The sequence below is a fragment of the Camelus bactrianus genome, chromosome 11, assembly GCF_048773025.1.
Source record: "Camelus bactrianus isolate YW-2024 breed Bactrian camel chromosome 11, ASM4877302v1, whole genome shotgun sequence".
NCBI classification, from domain to species: Eukaryota; Metazoa; Chordata; class Mammalia; order Artiodactyla; family Camelidae; genus Camelus; species Camelus bactrianus.
Window position 1 is genome coordinate 65756186 of NC_133549.1, and position 20940 is coordinate 65777125.

General features: G+C 47.3%; 1 protein-coding gene across 1 annotated transcript in view; it reads left to right on the plus strand.

The window, feature by feature from the left end:
• Nucleotides 1-20940, plus strand: part of TSPAN15 (tetraspanin 15) — a 48462-nt gene that overhangs the window by 18111 nt on the left and 9411 nt on the right. Inside the window, exons 2-3 of the mRNA XM_010951665.3 lie at nt 9995-10180; nt 11462-11536. Of these exons, the coding sequence (XP_010949967.1) occupies nt 9995-10180; nt 11462-11536 (261 nt within the window). The remainder of the gene's footprint in view (nt 1-9994; nt 10181-11461; nt 11537-20940) is intronic.

Below are 20940 nucleotides of genomic sequence, written 5' to 3' on the forward strand. Positions count from 1 at the left end.
CTTGTAAAAACCTTTCTCATGCAGAAATGTGACATCTCCTGGCCAGGTGGGAAAGCAGGGGTGGGCCCATGGAGGAAGACTCAGTAGAGGAGAAGACTTTGGACCAGCCAGTCCGCTGATGGCTGGGGTCCTAGGAAGGGCTTTCTGGGCGTGAGTTTCCGAGGACTCCTGGAGGAGTGAAGGGTTTCTAGGGCTTGTGGCCAAACACCTCCCTTTGGAGCAGGGAAATTGAGGTCCAGAGAGGGGAAAGGACTTGCCCAAGGTCACGTGGGGGTTAGTGACAGAGCTGGCATTAAAGTTCAGGCTCCCTTCCCCTCCCCCATACGCCCCCTCAGTGCTCCTTCCAATGTGTGATGCTGCCTCCTTTTTCCTTTTGCCCTTTGACCTCTTCGAGGTCATGAGCCCATGGAGTGGGGGCAGTTCACATTCTTTAAGGCCAGGCACTGACACTTGTGCTCTGATTGTCTCCTCCGCCTTCCCATCGTAGTTCAGGGGCAAAGGGCTCTGTTCAGATGTGGGATTTTGTGCAAAGAATGAACCAAGGGCCACAAAAGCAATTTGATTCATTTTTCTTATCTGTGAAACTACATCTGACATTAGAAGCAAAAAACATGAAACAATTAGTAAGCCGTATCATTGCCAAAATTGTGTAGAGACAGCCCTTAATTTATATCTGCCCAGCTCAGCCAGGTGTCACCTGGGAAAAGGCAGTCCTGGCTGTGGGGCCTCACTGCCTTCTGTACGTGCTGCTGAAATTTCCTTTGTCTCCCCACTCCTCCCCATGCCCGCTCCCCTACTGCCTACTCCCTTTCAAGCGGCTCCCTCTTTTACTCTGACACTCTTCTTAGCAGCCCAGGGGTCAGGGAGAGATGGGATCATGGGAGGCCCCACCTTCCTCCCCATTCCCTGAAATTCCTCTTGCCCTCACTTTGGGTCCTGCAAGGGTGACTTATGCAGTCTTAGGGAAAAATGGGCAATGCCTGGCCCAGTTCCTGGTGGGCAGGTGTGGGCTCTGAAAGGCTGCTGGGACCTGAACTGGAAGCTGTTGTCTGAAACAAAATCCCCTTGTCACCTCTGTGAGCATGTGTCTCCTTCTAAAGGGTCTGAGGGTGGGGGAGACCTGGGCCGTCTTACTCCGGCCAGCGGCCTGCAGCTCTGAGCAGTGGGGCCTTAGCCAACCCAGCCAGAGACAGAAGGGAGGGGAGACTAGTGATTTGGCACAGAGTGTATTCCTGAGTGTACCCTAGCAGGAAGCACCCCACCCCACATAGCTCTTCATCCCTGGAGTCCCCAAGCCCATAACCCAGAATCCCAGTCCCCATTCCCTATTCCTAGCCTCTCAGCTAGAGCTCCAACCCTAAGCCCAGGGTGCTGTCTGCAGGGCCTGAGCTGGGGGACTTCTGTCCCTACTGTCAGGGCCAGATGTTCTGGGAGCCTCTGTTCTGGCTGGCCTCTGGCAAATGAGTCAGCCTGGCCTAGGGGCTGGCCTGGGGCCCACCCGGGCTGAGATCTGGGAAAATAATCACCCAGATGCCTTGGGAATACAGCAGCTCTGAGAGGTGGGCTCTGACTCTCTTGGTTCAGACACAGGGAAGGTGGAGAGGAGGAGGGGGTCCAAAGAGTGAAGAGGAAAGAAAACCGGGGAGAAGAGTGTGTTGGGTGGAGGAGATATACTCTAGACTTTCCTTTGCCTCTTGGCCGTTTTTTGTGGTTTTCATATTAACCAGGTAAGTCAGTTTATCCTTAAGCCTTGAAGGGCTCTATTCTGGACCAGGAACATCAGTTTCTTCTTTGGACTTACAGGCAGCTAGAGCAAGATCATTTCTCAGGTTCATTCCTCTAGCAGATTTATCTGGCCAGTCCCTGTGCTGATGGAGCATCCAGGGTGTGAGGTCAAGCTCCTGTGCATCCTTCAGCTCCAATGGACCTTCTCTGATTTCCCAGGAGGCAGTGACTGCTGGGCCTCTTGTCTCAGAATATCCTTACCAGCTGTTTGTTACACTACTCCCCTTCTTCCTCCCCCAAACCTCTTCCCAAAGAGAGTCTGGGCTCTGTCAGCTCTTAGCCCCAGTGCTTCGTATGTTTATGCTGGTTCTTGATTAGAAATTCCATTCTGCCTATGCTGGGTTGAGTAGCTGGGGTTTGCAAACCTCCCAGCTTAGCTCTTTTACAGCCTGGAATGTGCTGTGTACATGTGGGAGTCTTTTTTTTTTTTTTTTTTAAAGAAAAAAAAAATTTTAAGCCATAGGAATGTGGAAGATCATCTAGGGAGAAAGTGGCAAGACAGACCCGTAAAAACTTCACAATATAGAGAACAGGCAACATGTGGGAGCCTTTTAAATCAAGCTTTTGTAACTGTTGGTGACAGGAGGGGTAGCAAGCAGACTGGTGTGTCCACTTTGCTTCTTAGCAAGATTTGTTTTCCAAAGGCCATGTTTCCCACCCTGAGCCTAGCTGAAAGGCCAACTTGGGAAATACTTCCTGAAGTCTCTCCCCACATTTGTCTAGACAGCTGTGGAAATGCTGGAAGGAGGTGGAGAACGTTGTTATTAGAGAAGTCATAGTAAAGGTGATGTAAATAAAGAAGGAATAAACCACGCACATGGGCAGGAAGTCCTGATAAAGATGTCAGTTCTCCCCAAAGGGATCAGATTCAGTGCACTTCCAGTCAAACCTCGGCAGATTTCTTCATGGAACTTGGTAAGATGATTCTAAAATGTATACACAAGAGTCAGGTCCGAGGATAACCAGGACACTTTCGAAGAAGACAAGAAGGAGGGACGTGGCCTAGCAGATGCTACGATGTGTTATAGAATTATAGTCACTACAATGGGAAGGCTTGTTTAGGGACAGACTGACAGATGGAAGAGATAGGGAGCCAGAAACAGACCTGGCATGTGTGGAACCTTAGTGTTTGACAGCAGGGTCATAGCAGATCAGTGGGGACAGGAGGCCTGGTTAATAAATGGTGCTTATTACAGTCCAAACAAAAGCAGGCCGTGTCAAAGAATGTCATGGACCAAGGATTACAATTGTTATCTGCACTTCATGTCCAGTTTATTTGTTTGTTTTTGTTTTAAAGAAAGTCCAGGGTCAGGGCAGAGCTGGCAAATTATCAGTGACAAGGACCAAGAACAAGCTTTTTTGCCGGCAGTAGGAGGCAGTCCCTGCTGCTTCTTCCAGGGCTGTCTTTGCTTTGGGTTTGGGAAGAACCCCCCCAATTCCTGAAGCATGGGCTGTGGGGAGTTAGTGCTAGGGCCAGGTCAGTGGCACCAGGGTCTAGGGCCCCAGAGCTTAGAATACTGCCCTGTAGTCCTGAAGGTGGGTCTGGCACGCTCCCTGGAAACAGAATGAGCCCTGTATCAGTCTGGGTTGGGGCCCTGAATCTCGTCTGTCCTGCTTTCCTTAGGGTCAAGAGGGTTGGGACAACAGGAACTGAGTTGTCTCGGGGACAGTGGGAGAAGGGATTGTTTTCTCCTGAATGAAGCCAGTGAATAGGAACTGAACTTCCTCTAGCTAGTGGCAGGATGATCAGGGCACATGATTTTTTTTGTTGTTGAAGTATAGTCAGTTTACAGTGTGTCAATTTCTGGTGTACAGCATAATGTTTCAGTCATATATGTAAATACATATGTTTTTTTTCATATTCTTTTTCATTATAGGTTACTTTAAGATACTGAATATAATTCCCTGTGCTATACAGTAGAAACTTGTTTATCTGTTTAATGTATAGTAGTTAGCATCTGCAAATCTCTACTCCCAATTTATCTCTTCCCACTTACTTCCCCCACTGGTAACCATAGTTTGTTTTCTGTGAGTCTGTTTCTGTTTTGTAAATAAATTCATTTGTGTCTTTTTTTTTTAGATTCCACATATAAGTGATATCATATGGTATTTTTCTTTCTCTTTCTGACTTACTTCACTTAGAATGACATTCTCCAGGTCCATCCATGTTGCAGCAAATGGCATTATTTTATTCTTTTTATGGCTGAGTAGTATTCCATTGTATAAATATACCACAGCTTCTTTATCCAGTCCTCTGTTGATAGGACATTTAGGTTGTTTCCATGTCTTGCCTATTATATATATGAACATTGGGATGCATGTATCTTTTCAAATTAGAGTTCCCTCCAGTATATGCCTAGGAGTAGGATTGGTGGGTCATATGGTAAGTCTATTTTTAGTTTTTTGAGGAATCTCCATACTGTTTTCCATAATGGCTGCACCAAACTACATTCCAACCGGCAGTGTAGGAGGGTTCCCTTTTCTCCACACTCTCTCCAGCATTTATCATCTGTGGATCTTTTAATGATGGCCATTCTGACTCGTGTGAGGTGATCCCTCATTGTAGTTTTGATTTGCATTTCTCTGGTAATTAGCGATACTGAACAGTTTTCTCAAGAGCACATGACTTTTTAATAAGAGTGGTCTCTACCTTCAGAAAGGAGCAAGGTGAGCGTGGTAAGGTGTAGCATCCAACGAGAGATGCTTTAGAGCTGTGCTGTTCAATATGGTGGCCATCAGCTACACGTGGTCAAGTATAAACTAATTTAAATGAAGTAAAATTAAAAATTCAGGTCCCCAAGCACACAAGCCACATTTCAAGAGCTTGCTAGCCACACTCGGCTAGTGGCTACCATATTGGACGTTACCTTCATCACAGAACGGCTGTTGGCAGCACTGCTGTGCTATTGGCATGTTTGTATTTTGCAAAGACCTTTCAGACCAGTTCTCAGTCCCAGGTTGAAATGGAAGGCCCATCTGGTAGCCTCAGTGGCAGGCCAGACAGATTTTGGTTATGCATCCTGACTCTGCCTCTCATATGTTCTGTGTCACTTAACCTCACTGAGTCTGGTCTGTAAAATGCAAGTGGCTGTTTCTCAGATGTGTGAGGGAGTATGACGGTCAAGGGAGATGACGCTAGTGTAGCGCTTTGCAGGATGCTGGTGCAGCATCATCACTCCATACATGGCAGTGAGCTTTATTTACTATTTATGAAAAGTGAGGCTCAGAGAGGGGAAGTGACATGGCCAAGGGCACCAAGCTAATAATTGAAGGCACAGAATGCCAGCTCCCATCTATTATCCTGCGTCCGCTGCTCCTTCCAGCCCTGTCTGTGCTGAAGAGAAGCTGGTGCAGAGTGCGGTGGGGGGGGGGTTAGCCCAGGGCTAGACAGGATCAGCCTGGGGCAGAAAAGCTGATGGGCATGAAGTCCAGGGATTTCTTGACCGCATGCAGGGACCCTGCTAGCCCCATCTTATTTCAAGTCTCTCTCAGGCCTTGGAGTTTAGCTATTTCCCACATTCTTTCAAACTAGAAACTCAGGAAAGTGCTTTGTTTGGGCCACACAGAGCCCTGGAGCATTGAGTGCCCCATCAGATGGCACCAGACTGAGGAAGTTCTTGGGGCCTTCCAGGAAACACTGGCTCCTCCAGGAAGCCAGTGCTGCCTTTCTGACATTCCCTTTCTCCCCCTCAGTTTTGTTCAAATTCCCAGAGCCCTCCCCATGGGAGGGGTTGCATATGCTTCCTGTAGACCTGAGGTTCTTCCCTTTTTTCATGCCAGGAACATTGCAGTTAGAGGTTAACAAAAGTAAAGGTTGACTTTTTTCTCCATCCACAGTTTAGAAACTCCTGAATTCCATCCATCAAGCCATAGAGATCATTTCTAACCTGTCAATCTCTGCTCCCCCGCCCAGACTTAGCCCATGTCTAGTCTTGTGACCCTTTGTGACCCCAAGACCTGAAACACAATAGGTGCCTGGTATGTGCCATTGGGGGTGAAAATAGCCCTTGCAGGTCCCCTGTAAGTGCAGACTTGTCCCAGCTGGGGGTGAGCCAGCCAGACCTGTGACCAGATGCTTCCCGAAGGCAGAGATGCAGGTGCCAGAATGCCTCACAGGACCTTCTGCTTCCCAGCAGCTGCATGAAGCTGGGTCTCAGCCCGAGAAGGAGGAAGCCAGTTCTAGGTTGCAGGGCTCAGAGGGGACCTTCGGCCCTGATTCACAATGGGCAACAGGGCTCCCATGCAGCCTGTTGAAGATGCCAGAAGCCTGGGGCTCTGGGCCTGGCCCATGGGCCTATGGGCTGCCAGCAGCATGTTCTTTCCCTCTTTGGCCCCAAATGGGCATGGCCATGTGCTCCCCACCCCCAGCCACATTTAGCTGAAGCTGTCCTGCTTGACAAATGGGCCATTTGCTTCCTGCGCTGGAGCTGGAATGGCTGGCTGCCCAATGAGAGGCTATAATTAGCAGAGAAGAGTGGATGGGATTGCACATTAGTATTGACAGTTAATTTTATGCTCACATGGAAACATAAACTGATGTCATCAGAGATGTAAATATCATTTGGAAATCTTGAAGTTCCCAAGAAGGGGACGCCAGCCTCTGCTTATGCCTGCTGCCCCTCAAACACTTGAATGAGGAGCCCAGATCAGTGGACCCTGTGTGGGGAGCTGTCTCAGGGGCTGCCTGCTGGCTGCTGGGAAGGCTGGGGTCGCAGCGCCTCCAGCTGGACCAGAAAGAACAGGCCTGTGATGGCTCAGTTCACAGTGGTGGAGGAGTCTGGAGCTTTGGGTCTGCATTTGCCGCAGAAGCTTTCCTCTAGCTTTAGTGGTCTGGGAATATTGCAAGGCTGACTAGTGAGGAAAATGCGATCTTTTGTCATGGGAGGGACATCAGACCAAAGGAAGTTTTGTTTCCTGCCAGCAAGGCTGTTCTGGAGTGGGTCCCAGGGCTCTGGGGAACTTATAAAAATAAAAGAAGCCACTGACTGCCTTTATGAAGAGGGCTGGGGTCAGTTCTGCTTGGAATTGAGGCCAATGACAGCTCTGGTGTTTTGGAGATGGTTTCCAAAGCAGGGTACCTGAAACCAGAAGCATAGCCTCAGGCAAGAATGGGGGTGGGTGGTTGTCAGGGCTAGGGAAGACATCAGGGTCTGTATACGTCCTGCCCAAGAACTTTTTTTTTTTTTTTTTTTACAACAAGGAACATAGAACTCTCAAAAGTATACAGAATTGATCTGAAAATATTGTTGGTTCAGTGACAACATGAGAATTACACTTTTCATCGATATAGAAGATAAAACCCCGCCTCTGTTGCCCTCAAGTACACCTTGTCCTTGTGTATTGACTGCTCTCCCTGCCTGGGCTGTGAAGATGTCACTTCTCTGTAGGGTTCCTTTTTAATCACCGTCCCCAGCTCGCGGGTGGAAGGATCTCTGGGCTCTGTATCTAGTTCAGGGTTAGGGTTGAGTGAGTGATTCCTTGTAAATGCAATAATTCAGAAGAGGGGTGGTAGATCTGGCTCTTTAAAGCTGCTGGCCCCTGTTCTTGGAGGACCCTCAGGGCACAGGCTGGTCTTGAGCAATGATTCACCATGTTCTGGGTTTTGGAGCATGAACTGACCAAATAGTTCTGGTTAATTTTTCTCTATCACAGGTATATTTTATTTCCTGTGTTCACCATTTTCCTGTAGAGGACTCTGTGCGTGTGTGTCCTGCCTTATAAATTTAAACATTTTTCCAAGTGGGTAATTTTGATGACATTTCACTCATAGTTTTCCTGATATGGCCAACTTGTTACTAAGTGGCTGAGTTTGTCGTGCCTTTAGCACCTCTTGGCCTGTGTGCATTGGGAAGGCATTCCTTTTAGACTGGGGAAGAGGTCCTCAGTCATCCCAGATTATCCTTTCAAACCAAGGGGAATGGCACTTAGCTGTGAAGTACAGCAGAGCACTGGACCCCTGGAGGATGGCTTCCCGGTAATCCCCTGTTATCCCATGTTTCTAAGTGAGCTTGGTCTATTTGACTTTTGGCATCTCCACCGCTTGTCAAAGCTTAGGGGAAGCAGGCACTTCCCTTTACCCAGGACAGTCCGGGCGCTCTTTAGAAGGCAGTCTAGATCTACATGGAAGGCACATTGTAACCAATTTAAGGCTGGGTAGACCAGGAGTAATGGCAGGAGAGGCCTCCTCAGTGTCCTGGATGTTGACTCTGGGTAGCTCTGCTCATGGCATATCTTGCCCACATCTTGTCTGTAGTATCCCTCATTTCCTATACTCAGACCTTCGCTGATAGCACCACGGCTTCCAATTACTCTCCTACTCTGCCTTCCGCTCTGTGGAGAAGTCCAGTGTATCTGACGATTTGTCCCAGCCCTCAGGAATGTGTGGCCCAGAAAGTCAGAGTCCTTGGACAGGCAGGAGGCGGGGTAGACAACATCGGACTCAAACCCAAGGGGGTCTATTGGGAAGCGCAGCTTGCATCTGTTCAGCAGACGTTGATTGTAAATACCAGCTGTGTTTCCTAAATGTCAGGACCATTCTGGGTGCTGGGATGCCCAAAACAGTCAAAAAAATCTCTCCTGGGATGGAGCTTATGTTCTTGTGGGACAATTGAAAAATAAAAGAAAAAAGTAGTTATGTTAAATATTGGCAAGTACAAAGAGAGAACATAAAATGGGGAAATGGGAGAGGAACTTTTTAAAAATAAGATTGCCCTGAAGGCCTCACTGAGCAGGTGACAATTAAGCAAAGGCAGGAAGGAGGTAAGGTAGTGAACCATGTGGAGATCAGGAGGAACAGAATTCTAGACAGTGGGAATAACCTGTGCAAAGGCCCCGGGGTAGCACATTTAGTGTGTTCAACCAGCAGTGAGGAGGCTAGTGCAGCTAAGCCAAAGTGAGGAAGAGCAGGGGGAGTGAGAAGTGGGAGTGAGCTCAGACAGGCTGTGTAGGCCTGTAGGCTGTGATTAGGGTTGGGGCTTTTACTCTCAGTACACAGAGAACCAGCCTGCTCTGATTAGGTTTTGCCTGGTCACTCTGGTATGGAGAACTGGCTGAAGGGGGCCAGTTAGAACACTTTTGTAGGATCCCAGGGCAATGTGGCCGTGTAGCCCAAACTCGTCTGAGGGTTAGAGGTGGTGTCTGCTGATAAAGCTCTACAAAGATTTAGTAGGAGAGTTTTCAGACTGAGAACTAGAAAGGGATCCCCCAAGGGCTTTTTTGCCAGGTTTTTCCTGCTGAGCTCTTACAGTGGTCACCTTTCCACTGCTAGGGGAGTTGGTGATGAGGAATTCGACTTAAAAAAACCCCTCAAAATCCCTCCTGCTCCAAATTTTGGCCCTCCCGATGGTCATCCTGAAGACGAATTCCATGTTTATGGTGCTGAGTGAAATGCCAACCCCCCTGAGCAGTTCTGAAACTTCCCACGGTGACCTGCCTGTGTGATACATATCCCAGCGGCCCCTGGCTTCCACGTTTATAGTGTTTCCACTTTCCTTATCTCACTAAGGCCTTGCAAAAACCTGTGGGGTGAGCAGGGCAGAAATGACAGTCTTTATACCCATTTTTCAGATGAGAACACAGACTCATGTGGTCCAGTGCCTGTTTGAGGCCCAGGGTTAGCAAGTGGGAGAGCTGGGACTCAGATCAGGTTCTTTGACCCTCTAACTAGTGGCATTTCCCCTGACTCACCAATACTTTCTCTAAAGCAGCATTTCAAAACAGGGTCTAGGGCTTGCTAGGGTCAGTTTGCTAGGGCTGCAAAGTACTGCAGGGTGGGTGGCTTAAAAACAGGAATTTATTGTCTCATGGTTCTGGAGGCTGGAAGTCCAAGATCAGGGTGTTGGCAGAGTTGGGTTTGTAGGTGGCTATCTTCTCCATGTGTCTTCACATGGCTTCTGGCTGTGTGTCTGTGTCCTAATCCTTTCTTAGAAGGACAATGTTTATATTGGATTAAAGCCTAGTTATTTTAATTTAATTACCTCTTTAAAGGCTCAGTCTGTAAGTACAGTCCCATTCTGAGGTACTGAGGGTTAGGACTTCACCATGTGAATTTGGGGGGAACACAATTCATCCCATAACAGGTCCCCTTACATCTGGTCGTTTGAGGTAAGCCCCTCATTGGAGGCGCCGTAGCCCTCAGATGAACCCTTTGTAGAAAAGTCAAGCGACTGCCAGCCCTTCTCCTCTCTCACTCGTTGCTTTCTTGCTGCAGCTGATAGGCGGCCTGATCCTGTCGGTGGGGATCTATGCAGAGGTGGAGAGGCAGAAATACAAAACCCTGGAAAGTGCCTTTCTGGCCCCAGCTATCATCCTCATCCTCCTGGGGGTCATCATGTTCATCGTGTCCTTCATCGGCGTGCTGGCTTCCCTCCGTGACAACCTGTGCCTTCTCCAGGCGGTGAGTCGGTCCCAGGTACCCCTCAGCTGGTGGTAATGGGGAGGGGTGATACTTGGACTCCCCAGGAGATCTGGAAGGACGGCCCTAGGCCCTGAGGCAGCCGGGCTTTTTCAGTCCTTGCCTCAAACTAGCTCTGCTAGAGGGTTTTCTGGATCAGCCTGCCTGTCCACAGTGGCCCAAGGGTGCCTGGGCCACCGCCACTTCTGCATATAAAAGCTGATTTGAATACTATTCCTACTTCAACCCTGCATTGATTTGGACTGTCAGTTGGAAGTGGGAGAAACCACACTCAAATGAGAGCAAGCAAAACCAAGAAAAGTTGTTGCTGGTGAGTCATTAGCTCATATAACCAGCAATCCCACACTGGGTCCAGGGGTTCAAACAGCACCCTTGGGCTCTCTCTCACCACCTCTCAGCTGGACGCTGGGTGCTGTCCTCAGGCTCTCTTTGTGATGGTCGTCAGCAGCCTCAGGCCAACAGTCCTTATAACTCTTGATCCCAGGGAGTCTTTCCTGGCAACTCTGGCCAAAGTCCTAGGACTCTGATGGGCCTGCTTTGGCCAGGTATTTGTCCTGGGCTCAGGGGTGGGGTCAACCCCACCTGCCCCCCTCCCCTGCCTTACTGCCTGGGTGAGGGATGGCTCCCCAGAGTCGGGGGTACCGGGTAGGGGATCCATTCATTCGGCACCCATGTGTGTGTTTGACCTCATTGTCCCCCTCACACGGGAAGCCCCTGAAAGCCCCTATGAGCAGGGTCCTGGTGCTGCCTGAGGCTGGAAGTTGTTGACATCAGTTTGGACAATGCCCGTTTCTATGATAAAGGTTGGGGTTTGTTATCCTCTAAGCCTCAGACATCCTCTCATCTATTCTGGGGGTCTGGGAGGCCATTTCTGAGGGGCCCTGTGGCAGAAATGGAAATGCTGCCCCAGCCTTCCATCCAGCCACGCCTGTCCCCTCTGGGTCGGTCAGAGTGAGGGCCAGAGCGCCTTGATGTGGGGGGTCGTGGGAGGGGTTGTGTTTTTCCACCTAGATCCTGCTGAGGACCCCTGGGACAAACCTCAGTAACAATCTGGATGAGACAGCTGAGTCACTTTTCCTGAGCACTGGCTCCAGCGACAGACTTTCCCGGAAATGTCTGTCCGCATCCTGTATCCTCACAGGAGGAAGGGCTGAAAGGCCTAGGAGCCTAAGAGCTCTGACAAAGATAATTCTCCTTATTGTGCTTCACCTCAGAGCAGATGGCACTCCCCCTCTAGGTGAATCTCTGAATTTTGTTTTCCAGTTTATGTACATCCTTGGAATTTGCCTCATAATCGAGCTCATAGGTGGCGTGGTGGCCTTGATCTTCCGGAACCAGGTGGGCCTGTGGTGCATTTATCCACCATGTGTATGCTGGGCACCCCCTTGTGTGTACCCTGGGCTGCAGACTAGGGGTGCGACACAGAGCTGGGCAGATAATCCCTTGCAGAGCATCCATTCTGCTGGGGAGGCGGGCACTGAACAGATAAACCAGAGAACAAGAGAACAAAACAGGCTGATAGCAGAGGGGGTTGCGGGGGAGGATATTAATGAAAAGGAGCCAACCAGCTAAGGCTCAGAGGGACAGATGTCCAGGCAGAGGGAACCACTGAGGCAGAAGGGAGCTTGGCAGGTTTGTACAGTGTGGAGTTTGCTTGGCTGAAGCAGGTAAGTAACAGGGAGGGAGGAGAAGGCGAAGTTGGAAGGTCTGGCCAGGGCAAATCACCTACAGCCTTGGAATTGTTTTCTAAAGGCAACAGGAAGCCTCTGGAGGGTTTTGTGCTGGGAAATGTGATGTGATCTGACTCATGTTTTACTTGCTGCTGAGTGGAGAGTGGACAGTAGGAAGACCAGCTGTGGGTGAGCCTTAGCCACAGGCCTGTCTAAACCCTTGGAATCCAGGGATATTCTTCCTGTTTTATGAGCCCCAGGAGAGGGTAGGGAAGATTCCCATAATGTCAAAGGAGTAATTGAGGCGCAGAGAGGTTAAGAAGCCTTCCTAAGAGCACACAGCAAGACAGAGGCAGCTCAGGGATGCTTTCCAACCTAGTCTTTTTTTTTTCAGTTCTTTTTTCCTTCCCCCATGCCCAGCTTTATTAAGGTATAATTGACAAATAAAATGGCAATATATTTCAACTGTACAATGTGATGACTTGATATATGTATACATTGTGAAAGGATTACCAAGTTCATGAACACATCTGTCACCTTGAATTAACTTTTCTTTTTTTTTTTTTTTTTTGTGAGAATGCTTAAGGTCTATTCTCTTAGGAAATTTCAAATATATAATACCGCATTATTAACTATAGTCAGCATGCTGTACATTAGATCATCAGAACTTATTCATCTTGTAGCTGGGAGTTTGTACCATTGACCAATATCTCCTTATTTCTCCCATCCCCAATCCCTGGCAATTATTTTTCTATTCTCTGGTTCTATGAGTTTGAATTTTTTTTTTTTAGATTCCACATATAAGTGATACTTACCGTATAGTATTTATCTCTCTCTGTCTGGCTTATTTCACTTAGCATAAGACCCTCGAGTTTCATCTATGTTGTTGTAAATGGCAGGTTTTCTTGCTTTTTAATGACTGAATAATATTCCATCACACACACACACACACACACACACACACAATGGAGACCATATATTTATCTATATCTCACATTTTCTTTATCCAGTCATCTGTTGATACACACTTAGGTTGTTTCTATATCTTGGCTATTGTGGCTATTGCTGCAATGAACATGGGAATTCTTTTCATGGCAGATAGCTCTTTGGACTAGCAATTTCATTTCCTTTGGATATATATCCAGAAGTGGGATTGCTGGATCATATGGTAGTTAGATTTTTAATATTTTGAGAAATCATCATACTGTTTTCCATAATGGTTGTACCAATATGCATTTCCACCAACAATGTACAAAGATCCCTTTTTCTCCTCACCAATATTAATCTCTTGTTTTTTGCTAATAGACATTCTAACAGGTGTGAAGTGGTTTTGGCTTGCATTTCCCTGATGTTTAGTGATACTGAGCATCTTTTCGTACATGTGTGGGCCATTTGTATGTCTTCTTTGGAAAAATATCTATTCAAGTCCTCTGCCCATTTTTTACCCTTGACAAACAGGGGTTTGAACTATTCTTGTGTTTGAACCCACTTACACACAGATTTTTTCTAATAAATATATTACCTGCTTTTTCACTTTACAGATTTTTTTTTTAAATTCAAGTATAGTCAGTTTACAATGTTGTGTCAATTTCTGGTGTACAGCACACATTTTACAGATCTTTAAATTAACTAGACATGGGGAAAAGTTTATGTTGGATTAGAGATCAAAATATATGAAATCAAAAGAACTAGGGTTTGAGTCCTAATTCTGTCAAAATCGTTTCAGCTTCCTGCCCTTGAGTGAGTTACTTATCAATTCCTTTGTTTTTGAGGAAGAGATAATAGTATGCAGATTTTTTACTGTGTGGGGATCAGCACCCCAACCCCTCTGCTGTTCAAGGGTCAGCTGTATTTGTCTTTTTACTATTGAGTTGTAAGGATTCCTTATATATTTTGGATATTAACCTCTTATCAGATTATGGTTTACAAATATTTTCCCCCATTTCATAGTTTGCCTTTTTACTTTTTTGATTATTTTCGTTGCTGTGCAAAAACTTTTTAGTTTGATGTCGTTCCACTTATTTACTGTAGACAACGTTGCCTGTACCTTTGATGTCAGATCTACACAAATCACTGCCAGGACCAATGTCAAGGAGTTTTTCCCTATGTTTTCTTCCATGAGTTTTACAATGCCAGGTCTTACAATTAAGTCTTACATTCATTTCGAGTTGATTTTTGTGTATCGTGTAAGATAAGTGTCCAATTTCATTCTTTTGCATGTGGATTTCCAGTTTTTTCAACACCATTTATTAAAGATACTATCTTTTTTCCCCATTGTATATTCGTGGTATCTTTGCTGAAAATTAGCTGGCCATATATATGCGAGTTTATTTCCAGGCACTCTATTCTGTTCCAATGATCTATGTGTCTGTTTTTATGTCAATACCATTCTGTTTTAATAACTATTGCTTTGTCATATCGAAGTCAGAAAACATGCTGCCTCCAGCTTTGTGCTTCTTGCTCCAGATTGCTTTGGCTATTTGGGGTTTGTTGTGGTTCCATATGAATTTTAGAATATTTTTCTGTTTCTCTGAAAGATGCCATTTGAATTTTGATATAGATTGCATTAAATCTGTAGATTGCTTTGGGTAGTGTAGACATTTTAATAATAATCTTCCAATCCATGAATAAAGGATATTTTTCCATTTATTTGTGTCATCTTTTAATTTCTTTGATCAGTGTTTTATAGTTTTTAGTGACAGATCTTTCACTTCCTTGATTAAATTTATCCCTAAGAATTTTATTCTTTTTGATGCTATTGTAAATGGGATTGCTCATTAATTTCTTTTATGTATAGTTCATTGGTAGTGTATAGATATGCAACTGATTTTTTAATGTTGATTTTTGTATCCTGTAACTTTACTGAATTCCTTTATTAGTTTTAACAGTTTTGTTTGTTTGTTTGTTCATTTGCTTGTTTTTGCTGGAGTCTTTAGAATTTCCTATATATGAGATCATATCATCTGCAAATGGACAATTTTACTTTTTCTCCTCTGACTTGGATGCCTTTTCTTTCTTCTTCTAGCCTAATTGCTCTGGCTAGGACTTTCAGTACTATGTTGAATAAATTGGTGAGAGTGGGCACCTTGTTTCTTCCTGATCTAAAAGCTTTTCCTCTGAGTATGATGTTAGCTGTGGGCTTGTCATATATGGTCTTTATTATGTTGAGGTGCATTTTTTCTATACTTAATTTGTTGAGAATTCTTATTAGGAAAGGCTGTTGAATTTTGTCAAATGCTTTTTCTGCATCTTTTGAGATGATCATATTTTTATCCTGCATTTTATTAATGTGGTGTATTACATTGATTTTGTGTATAGTGAACCATCCTTGCATCCTAGGGATAAATCCCATGTAATCCCAGTGTCTGATCTTTTTAATGAGCTATTGAATTTGGTTTGCTAATATTTCGCTGAGAATTTTTGCATCTACATTCATGAGGGACATTAGCCAGTAATTTTCTTTTCTTGCAGTGTCCTTTTTTGGACCTCATAAAAGTGTTTGGAAGTGTTCTCTCCTCTTCAGTTTTTTGGAAGAGTTTGAGAAGGATTGGCATTAATTCTTCTTTAAATGTTTGTGCGAATTCACCAGTGAAGCCATCTGGCTTTGGACTTTTCTTTATTAGGAGACTTGACTACCGATTCAATCTCCTTACTCGTTATTGGTCTGTTCAGTTTGTCTATTTCTTCATGTTTCAGTCCTGGTAGGTTGTATGTTTCTAGGAATTTATCCCTTTCTTCTAGGTTGTCCAGTCTTCTGGTGTATAATTGTTCATAGTATTCTCTTATGATCCCTTGTAATTCTGTAATATCAGTTGTAATGTTTCATCTTTCATTTCTGATTTTATTTATTTGAATCTTCTCTTTTTAGTCGGGCTAACGGTTTGTCAATCTTGTTTATCTTATTCAAAAAGCCAACTCCTAGTTTTGTTGATCTTTTCTATCACCTTTCTATTTCATTTATTTCCATTCTGATTTTTGTTGTTTCCTTCCTTCTAATAACTTTGGGCTTAGTTTCTTCTTCTTTTTCTAGCTCCTTGAGGTATAAAGTTAGGTTGTTTATTTGAGATCTTTCTTTTTTTTCCCTTAATGTAGGTATTTATTACTATAAACTTCCCTCTTAGAACTGCTTTTGCTGCATCTCATAAATTTTGGTATGTTGTGTATCCATTTTCTTTTGTCTCAAGATATTTTTAAATTTCCCTTTGATTTCTTCTTTGACCCATTGGTTGTTTTCCCAATCCAGTCTTGCTACCTGTTCCTCCTTTTTCCTGTTTTTTACTTTTCAGACCATCTGCTCTGAGCTGGCACATCCAGGATATTGGCTCATTTTTCAGCAGCCTTGAGGGGACACAGATGTTTATTCCATTTGCCCATGGGGAAGCTTTTCTGTGCAGCCAGCAGGACTCCTGGCCGGCCCACAGCTTTCCAGAGTTGTGGGTCAGTGCTCTCCTGCCTGGAGTCGGGGTCCAGGCCATGGTCAGCAGCATCAGTGGTTTTAATAAACAATCTCCTAAATGAACAGCAGTTCTGGTGTCTAGGGTGCTTTCACAGAGGCAAGATGACTTATTTTCCAGTGCCTGGTAGATCAACAGGGGCCGTGATACCACTCCTTTCTAGGAAGAGAGCTGAGCCCAGATGAAACCTCCAGGGACACTTAGTCATCACACCTGAGGATGCCATGAGCCTGAGGTCAGGGGTGAGAGTTCCCAGTTATTCCCAAACCCCAAGGGTACCACGGAGTGAAGTGTGTTCCTTCCCCTTGGATAGGGTGTCCCCTCATGGGGCCCTGTCAGGGAAGGGTCTTGGTGTGCAGCCCAGAAAGGACCCTCACCCTCAGGGCTCTCAGCTCTTTGGAGGCTCATGATGGGCTGGGCTCTCATACACTTGTGATACATAATTCAAAAAATTTAAAAATGAGATACAGAACTCAGTAAGTGCAATAGGAGTTCTATAATAAGGGAAAAAATCGGCCTGGAAAAATCTGGAAGAAATAGAAATATTAACATATTAAGTCACATTTCCTCTGAGGGATGGGACTAGGGTGATATTTATTTTCTCCTTTATATTTTCTCCCTAGCTCCCAATTTTCTTTTTATTTTTTTAATAATCAAAGGGAAAATACCATATAAAGGAAAATAATGTCCCTGCCAGCTGTAATGCCACGAGATTTTGTAAAACAAGAGATGGGCCCATGGTGAGGACAGGGAAGGAGCAGCCTGGCTGTTGACAGTGGCAGGAAGGGGCAGCATCTGGTGGAGGAAGCTGAGGCACAGTCAAAGGCAGTTTCCAGGAGGAGATGAGTCCCTAGTTCCAGTTTTTCTCACCAAGAGGAGAAGACAGATTCCTCTGAGCCACAACTTAGCAGGTTCAGTCTGTAGCCCCGCAGGCTGCCTCTTAACTCTGAGAATCCACTTGTGGTGACAAATGAGGACAAATCATCAGGCTAGTGATTTTATACAGTGTTCTCAGGAAGGTGCACAGACCATGGCCACTGCCAGGCAGCGAAAGATAAACAGACTTCTGGGTGTAAAGAAGAAATTCTCCATCAACTGCTGAGCATGGGCAAGGTTTCTGCTTGAGGCGTGACCCAGCAGTCAGACTGAAGCGGCTTCTCTGCTTGTGCAGGGTCAAGTGGCCGCGCACTGGGGAGCTGCGCACAGAGCTGGTGGCCCCGATGGCCTGGGCATTAGAAGCAGAAGTGCAGTGCCCTGACCCCAGCAGTGGGTGGAGACCCTGAATGGCCTCCACGGCTGTCTGGGTCTCATTGCTCTTGACCTCCCATCACCCCGGCTTCTTCTGGCCCTCCCTTCAGGGTGTCTGGGGTGTGTTCTCACCAGGCAGAACGGAGCAGGGATACCCAGAGGGCACTGGGCTGTACCTGGTACGTCTGTACCCATCCCCGGCCTCCTTCCCTCTGCCATCAGGGTGGAGGTGAGGAGCGGCCTCTTTCCTGGCCTTGACCAGAGAGTGCCATGGTCATACCCAGTGCCAGGCCAGGGAACAGTAGACAGCACCCAGCCTGTTTATTTTACCTTGGCACTGCCCCTAGCTGGCTCTGGGCATGACCATGAGCTCAGGGCAGGGAGAAAGGAGACAGCATGGCCTGCTTGGCTGAGCACCTGAGCATATATATCCTTCCCACCTAAAGCAAAGCAGAGAAAGTTCTGTGCTGATGTGGACAGACTCCCATGGCTGGTGCCCCCCACTGTGGACAGCTGTTTGGGAGCGAGAGCTGGAACCCCAAATACCTGAGAAACTGAAGCATAGCCCTCCCCCACCATGGGGATTCATCCTGTGACTTCCCGCCTGGTCTGAGGAAGAGTCTGACAAATATCCTAGAGAACCTTGCAGTGTTCGCACCTCCTTTCTCACTCCCTGGGCTCCTCTCAAGCTTTAGTTGTCTGATAGGGTCCATCTCAGGACTGGGGTCTGGAGGCAACGAGGATAAGCCCCCACCTTCTGGGGGTGCGGAGGGAGCCCGAGATGCTGGCTTAGCTTGGGCACTAAGGGAGGAAGGAAGTCCTAAGCTGAGCGCCCACTTCTGCGTTATGAGAACCGAGCTGGCATTGGTTCCGGCTGAGCTGCCAGCTATGGGGCCTCCCCGGCGGGGGCCTCAGAAGCTGATATGGAAGCAAAGGAAGCCGGCTGGCAGCCTGCAGGAAACTGGGACAGCTTTGTCCCCAGAGGCCTCGGGGGAGGCTCCGACTGCTGACCTTTCTCCTCCTCCCTTCCTGCTTCTCGGCCTCCCATCCTGGGGGAGCTACTATCACATGCCGCCCGCCCCCTCCAGTCCCTCATCCATTTGACAACACTCCAAAGCCTCTACCAAGAGCAGTGATGCACAGGCTTCAGACAGCTTTCAAAGTAGATTTAAAGAAAGAACTAGAAAGGGCAGTTCTTTGTAGCTTGAGTCTGGTGGCGTGAACAATGTGCTCTGAAAATCCCGTGGCCTTTGATGTTTGCTTACTCTTTGCTTAATTTAGCACAGGCTGCATGGCCTCCGAGGCCATGCCAGCCATTTGTGAAAGGTGGTTTTCGAGTCCTCGTTCGAGCTGCCCCTGCAGCGTGACCTGGTTTAGAGCAGGGTGAGGGTGGTGCTGGGTCCTGCTGCACTCCCACAGGGCATGTCCGCCGAGTGGCTCCCCCAGTCCCTAAGAACATTGTGGAATATCGCATAGCACTTTATGGTTAATTACAGTTAATCAATGAACTGTACAATCCCTACCCTTCTCTGACAGGAACCACCCAAACATTGTACATATCTCCCCGGTATGTGAGTGCACACTCGCACACATACTCACACACACACTCAGACACACACACACAGTGCCAAAAATGGCAGCACGCAAGTGCAAGAGCCAGCACCACCCAAAGAGATCTCTGATGGGAACTGGGGGGCAGCTGCCGCCCTTGGACCCTGGGACCATCCGTTCTTCCTGTCCATTCTGAGAGGGCTCCAGCAGGGCCTCCCTTCCCTGCGGGGGCCCCACTCAGCTAACCAGATGAAGGCCTGATTTTTCACAAAGGCCTCTTTTGGAGTCAGCGCCTTTGGAAAATGCTCAGAGACGGAGATGGTTTGGGGAGGGAGGTCAGGGCTGCTCACCAAAGAGGGAGGGAGAGCCTTTCCCCTTTGGGCCACTGAGCGTCCCTTCTGCCCTGTTTCTTCCTCTCTGCCCTGTGGCTCCTGCCCTTATCCCACCCTCTCTCCAAAAAGCATGTGACCCACTGGGAGGGCTGACCCAGTGGAGGAGCTGGGAGGTGGCCAATGGGCTGGGGTAGGTGGACCAGGACTGTTTGCCGTGTCTTGAACGTAGAAGTTACCTCCCCGACAGCTGTGGCCCTAGACATGGCCCTGACCTTGGTCTTCACCCTCTGCACCTCAGTTCAGCCAAGGGCCTCTTACAACATGCCATTTAATGTTGTAAGCTCATTCCCTTGCCCTACCCTGGGTGACAGACCGATCCACCTGTTGTCCTGTTTCTGAGACAACCCCAACCATGCTCACCTGGCCGGCCTGCCCTTGATCACCCAGAGGCGCAGGCACCCAAGGCTGGAAAGGCTGCAGGACCTGGGGACTTCTGGGAAGGGTGGGCCTGAAGCCAGGTGGGTCCTTGCTCTTCCAGGTCATGTGGCCAGCAAGCAGCTCTTCCTCTGAGCCCCTGTTGCCAGGATCCAGTGCTGGACCCGGGCAGGGCTGAGGGCTGTCTCACATGGGAAGGGGGCTGGCCTGGTGTCTCCTGAGGCTGTGTGAGATCGTGCTCATCTCCCAGGTCTGCTCCGGAGCACTGATTATTGTCAGCAGAGGGTTTTCCTTCTGGCCCCAGAGGCAGGTTTCCCTGAGCCAGTCTCTCATCACCTTGGCTCTGAGCAGTGTGTTAATGTCAGGAAGGAGGTGGCTGTCCCATCCTTTGTTCCTCTCTTCCTGGTATTGGAGATGGTTTGGGGAGATGACCCCACACTGAACCTTGGGTTCTTATCTTGGCTTTGTAGAGTGTATCAGGCCGGGAGTTTGACACCTTGGTCCCAGCATCTCTCTGCTAGTGATCAGTGAGGTAATCTTGGACAAGTCACGTCACCTCTTTGGGCTGCAGGGTGTTTGTACTAGGTATCAGGCCTGGAGCTGACTCTTGGTCAAGACTTGGGCCTTGATTTCCCTTGGGATTAGCCATTTTCCACTGATGACATGATAGGTATGAAATAGTACTGTAAGGTATGTGTCTCCTAGGAGAAAGAAAGATCTGTAAGAATGATACCAGATATTACTGTGTGCCTGGCGTCTTGCTAAACACTTCTGTAGTTTTAGTTTGTTTGACTCTCAAACCCTCCAAGGCAGAGGATTATTGTCCCCATTCTGCAGGGGAGGAAATGGGGGCCTGGAAGTTTAGTGAAGTTCTGGAGGCCCGTGTGGCATTGGGGACTGTTCTTGACCATGAGGCTTGACAGCCTCTCTCAGCCTAGTTTTTGATTTTCGGAGCTTGAAGATGTTTTTAAAGATAGGCCTACAGGGTTGGTTCACAAGTGGGAAACTGAGTCCCAGAGATGGGGAGTAGCTGTGATGGGGCCTGCAGTGGC